Source organism: Peromyscus maniculatus, chromosome 9, assembly GCF_049852395.1.
Source record: "Peromyscus maniculatus bairdii isolate BWxNUB_F1_BW_parent chromosome 9, HU_Pman_BW_mat_3.1, whole genome shotgun sequence".
Lineage (NCBI taxonomy): Eukaryota > Metazoa > Chordata > Mammalia > Rodentia > Cricetidae > Peromyscus > Peromyscus maniculatus.
The window spans coordinates 93,717,820-93,723,578 of record NC_134860.1 but is presented as its reverse complement, the minus strand read 5'-3'; the positions used below and the strand labels follow the sequence as shown (position 1 = coordinate 93,723,578).

The following is a 5,759-nucleotide window of genomic DNA, read 5'->3' as shown; positions in this document are numbered from 1 at the left end:
TTCTGTTGAGAATCCTTTGTATAGCTCTGTAGCCCATTTTTTAATTGGGTTGTTCAGTATTTTGATGGGAGAACAGAGGCAGAATTGGAAGTGAGAGAATTTGATAGGCTGAATGGAGAATGGATTTTATCAAAACACGTTATTCATGTATAAATTTTTGAAACAATAGAAACTATTATAAAAATCCTGAGAAATTAAAGTTAACTAAGTGATTACTTAGTTACTGAATAATTACTGTTAAAGAGCTAATCACCATTGTAGAAATAAAATTTAAGGATCCTTACTCTTAAAATCTTAGTTGTCTTGAATTTAGAGAAAATATACTGATATCCAGTATTTGAATAGACATGAGTTTAAAATATGTATATGAATATACACATTTCTGGGGAGCTTTGTACTATTATACAATCAAGGCAGAGATTATCATTTCCTTTTTATTCTCTATTTTAATTAACTACTTTCATTTCAATTTCCCCTAGATGAAAACTATAGACACACTGAGCATTTGAAGAATCTGAAATAATCGAAGTTCATTTCCTTTGTAAAAGATTTTGACCTGCAACCCTGAAGACTGATGAATGTTTATTCCTTGGGACCATGGACTTAGATGGTATCTAGCAGGATGCTTCTTCCCAATGACACCCAGTTTCACCCTTCCTTTTTCCTATTGCTGGGGATCCCAGGACTAGAGTCTTTCCACATCTGGATTGGCTTCCCTTTCTGTGCTGTGTACCTGATTGCTCTCCTTGGGAACTTTACTATCTTGGTGGTGATTAAGACTGAGAGCAGCCTCCACCAGCCCATGTTCTACTTTCTGGCCATGCTAGCTACAATTGACTTGGGCCTCTCAACAGTGACTATACCTAAGATGCTTGGGATCTTCTGGTTCAGCTTCAGGGTAATACTCTTTGGTGCCTGTCTCACTCAGATGTTTTTTATCCACAACTTCACAGGCATGGAGTCAGCAATCCTCTTGGCGATGGCTTATGACCGCTATGTGGCCATCTGCAACCCACTTCAGTATAGCAGCGTCCTCACCAACAAGGTTGTTTCCATGATTGGTCTGGGGGTACTTGTGAGATCATTTCTTTCTGTTATTCCATTTGTATTTCTCATACTACGGTTGCCCTTCTGTGGGAATCATGTCATTCCCCACACCTACTGTGAACACATGGGTCTTGCTCGCCTGGCTTGTGCCAGTATCAAGGTCAATATAATCTATGGTCTGGGTGCTATTTCAATCCTGGTTTTTGACATTATAGCCATTGCTCTTTCTTATGTACACATACTCCATGCTGTTTTCCGTCTCCCTTCTCGGGAAGCCCGAATCAAGTCCCTTAGCACTTGTGGTTCTCATGTCTGTGTCATTCTTGCCTTCTACACACCAGCTCTCTTTTCTTTCATGACACACCACTTTGGTAGAAATGTACCTCGCTATATACATATACTTCTGGCCAACCTTTATGTTGTAGTGCCGCCAATGCTCAATCCTGTCATATATGGGGTGAGAACCAAGCAAATCGATGACTGTGTGAAGAAAATGTTATTGCAAAAATAAAAAATTAAAGTGTGTGTGTTTGTGGTATACTGTATATAGATACACTTTAAATATATATATTTAAATATATAAATGACATGCTTCAGCAGAGGGATGACTTGTTATATTTTGTAAATGGAAATATTTTTAATGAAAATTTTTATTGTCTTGTGTGAATTTGAGTTTAGAATGTGATGCATCAATTCATAAGGTAAATGTCAACTCACACACAAGTATATTTTGGTTTCCATGGACCAATCCAATTATTTAAATATAATTAAAGGAATTGTTCAAAGCCTGCAGAGGTTGCTCACATTTTCCACCCATCCATTTGACCTTAGCTGTTTTTAAACAAATTTGTAATTATTTTGTCCTTTGTCCCAACATTGCTCACATGATGTTAATAGTTAAACAATGATTGAGTATCAACATGTTCTTTCTTTAATAAATGTTTTAATTTATCTCAATAATAAAAAAATCTAAGGATCCTTGTTATAATACATAAAGGCAGAAGCACAAAGTAGCTAATATTTTATAATAATCAATTGTGTTGATAATGTCATAAATCTGAAACATATCTGTTTAATATTTAATTTGATATATGAATAAATAAATGGCAAAACTTGGGAATTCGCAAATGTATTGAATAATCAAAAGTTGTAAACATCAGAGTAATGGGTAGTGTATCGATTGAAATGTTAAACGCTAGTGATTTATAATATAAATAATATACACTTATATTTTGCTTCAACTTTCATATTTAAAAATAATAATAAATGTATCTGAAAATGAAAAGATTTATAACAACATATGTGAACTACTTTTTGTAATATTTGAATTATTTCCTTATTATTTTCTTGCACTGTAGATTATGATTTGTATGTGCATGTGTTTGTGTGTGTGTGTACATGTTTAAATTAGATATTTGTTTATGTGAAGAGTCATGTGTGCACATCTATATGGATGGCCAGAAACTAACCTCAGGTGTCCATCCTCTTTCATTGTTTATCTTTATCCTTTGACAACATTTCTCACTCATCTCCATCTTTCCAGATAGGCAAACCTGGCTGGTCATAAGCTCCATTGATTCACCTATCAGAGTTGTGCATTCTGGGACATGCCATGTGATCATTATTCCCACTTTCTGTTATGTGGACTTAGGAATCATGCCCAAGTCCTTGTGTTCTTGAAAAACATGGGAGAAAGAAAAATGGTCAGGAAAATCTAACTCCAGAGACCTCTATTCTTGTCCTTCTCCAGAAACCAGAAATGACCTTCGTTCTGTCTTGATCAGAGACAAGAAATCTAAGAAGAAATTTTGGGTTCTGTATCCTGGTATGACTTCCTGTTAGCTCTTTGCTCCATTTACCCAACTGTCATGTAACCATATGTGAGAGAGGAACAGAGATTCTGCATCAGTTGCCGGGAATGGCAAGGCAAATAGTTACCTCATGTGTGAACCAACTGGACTGACAATGCCTCTACCTTGTATCAGCTTTAAACCCTTTCATCAGGATCCTAATTAGAACCTTTTTACATGCCACACACTCTTGCCTTATAGGAGCTCTGTTCAATGCTTGACCATTAAGCTCTTACCTATGAACCTGTAGTAAAGTCCTTTCTAAAACCTCACCTTCCCAATGTACATGAAATGCATTCTTCAAGTTCTCAAGACAAAGCACCCAGGGTGCCAGTGGTGACCAATATTTTTTTCCATAATTTCACTTCTAGGATTATTGTCCACCACAAAGAAGAAAGTATTCTTGTTCTCAAGGACCTGTTTGTCCCATTTTATTTACAACACAAGAACTTTATTGACGGAGTAGTCTCTCTGGCCCATATATTATTATTTTATTTTTTATGAGTGCTTGCACGTGTGTGAGTGTGTGTGTGTGTGTGTGTGTGTGAGTGTAAAAGAGGTATATGTGAGCTTATGTGTTGATACACGTTTACACATGGTATTGCGGAGGGAATAGTCTCACCTTGGGTATTTTCTATAGCTCACCATCTTCATTTTTGGAAGAAGGTCCATTCAATGAACCTGGAGCTCACCTATTACGTTAGACTGGCTGTGTGGTGAGCTCTGGAGACCTATTTGTCCATCTCCCTAGTGATGAAGTTACAGAGGAATGTCACTGCATGTACCTTTTAATATGTGAGTACTAGAGGTTTGAACAGAGGTTTGTATGTTTCTCCAGTAGGGACTTTACCTATGGACCCATGCCCCTAGCCTCTTACACTGGTTTTTAGGGGCATAAATAAACTGTTTGAATTAGTTACTTCAGTGTGGTGCTTTAAATCAGTGAACACTTAACATGACTGAATATGATGTTTTTAAATTTTATTTGACGAAAGATCCACTATGTTTTAGGATATGTGGCCTTTAGGGCTGGATGTACAGCTCAGGGGTAGGGTATATGCATATACAAGGCCTCATTGGGTTCAGCCCACAATATATCTAAAAAAAAAAAAAAATAAGATGTTCTTATTGAAATAACATGTCAGAATATAAGACAACTAAGGACCACTAATGAAACAGTTATTAATTTGAGCAGTTTCTAATAAACTTCTGAGCCTTCTGCATAAACCTTGGCAGGTGTTAGACAACATGATAGTCTCTGAAATTCTTCCAGATGTCAATGCTAATAACTACTTGACAGTGAAATGTATAAAATGTTAGTGGAGAGAATCACTTCAAGGAGATTACTCTGTCAAGACTCAGCTGCCTGAAACACTGAGTGAATATAATTGTTGCTTTGATGTTCCCTAGGGTTTGCTCCGGGAGAGAATGTGAGACAGTTAGAAACTTCCTTCTCATTCCTACACTTTACTGTGTGCTAAAAAAAAGATAGTTAAGGATAACAAACCACTACCATGTTCTTTTATTTTAAAATAATGTAGATTGTTACTGACTTGGTATATTCGTAATATTTATCATCATCTCAAAAATCAGTAATATATGTCATTCTGTATGAAGTTAAACTTATATTTGAGATATTTACTATTGTCATATTTAACATTATTAAGTAGGTTAATCATTACACTGATCTAATAAATTTAAGCACATAGTTACAGTGAAAAGTCCCATATTTTGGAAGGCTCATATAGCTCATTTAAAACTTTTTTTTTTCTCATGGGCCACTTTTTATAAGGAAAGCTATTCAGGTGCCAGCCCCAAAGTGCTTTCTCCCAGAGTCCAGAAAGGCTCTACAATCATCGAAGGAAAATCTACTTATCTGAGGGTATATGAATAAATCTACTCACACCATGATTCCTTTGTCCGTGTTTCTTTATTCTTTTTCCTTCTTCTCTTCTCTCTCATTATACCCTGAGTCTCTAAAGTTTCTAGTTTTTATACACATACAAAACAAGGGCAGTTCTCTGGAAATTGCAAAGTACAGAGCTTAAGAGCTTGGACGCTCCTTTATGTCTGAAGGTTCCAAATGTGATCTATTTGAGTTTCCTTTTCTGACCATGTAGTTTTGGTGCGTGTCCTGGATCAGTAATTAAGGGAGGTAGCTTTTAATGTTTGTCTCAGAGAACAGAGCAGATTAGGCTGTGTGAACCAAGGTTATTGACTGCGAGGCTGCTCACGGAAGGGGCGGGGGCGGGGGGTTACCCAGCACATGGGAGAAATTATGCCCAGTAAATAATCAAACACTTCTATCCCATGAGAATAGATCCCAAAATTGTAATTGATAAGAGAAAGATTATGGCTTCACACAAGAGATCTACATCAGGAAACAGCCAAATCATTCAAAAGGAAATAACAACAAGATGTCTAACATTCCATCAGAGCTCTGGAGGGTTGGTACTTTTGTGAAGGCCGCGTTTCTCACTGCATAATTCTGTGACCCGCAGCATTTTTCTTTTTAATTTCTTTCTTTTCTGTAGCATATAGATATTCTATGCATATTAATAATGAAATAGTTCTTTTAAATTCAATTCTATATAAACATACTTTATAAGCTGCAAGTTGGGATAAAATATTTTTCTAAACCATTGGTAAAATGAAAATAAAATCAAATACTAAAAAAAAGCAACAATATTCTTCAATTATAATTCATAGTTAAATTTTATGAAGATAAAGTATTATATCTTTGTAATCATGATTCCACTGGGCCTTGCAACCAGGACCTTCTGCAAGTAATGCAGACGTGATAACCACTACACTACAGAACCCTTGGCCAAACACAACTGGTTTCTTAAAAAAAATCAATAA

At 36.0% G+C, this 5,759-nt stretch overlaps 1 protein-coding gene across 1 annotated transcript; it reads left to right on the top strand.

Annotated features, from left to right (window-relative positions):
• The first annotated feature begins 616 nt into the window (after positions 1-616).
• LOC102902792 (olfactory receptor 52E2-like) lies at positions 617-1,558 on the top strand. Its single transcript, XM_006978016.4, has one exon. It carries the CDS (start codon positions 623-625, stop codon positions 1,556-1,558), a length of 936 nt encoding a protein of 311 aa, XP_006978078.3. The 5' UTR covers positions 617-622.
• Positions 1,559-5,759: the final 4,201 nt, after the last annotated feature.

What these genes read in the sequence shown, in the direction of transcription:
- LOC102902792 (XM_006978016.4), top strand. Translation starts at nt 623, where the DNA reads ATGCTTCTTCCCAATGACACCCAGTTTCACCCTTCCTTTTTCCTATTG.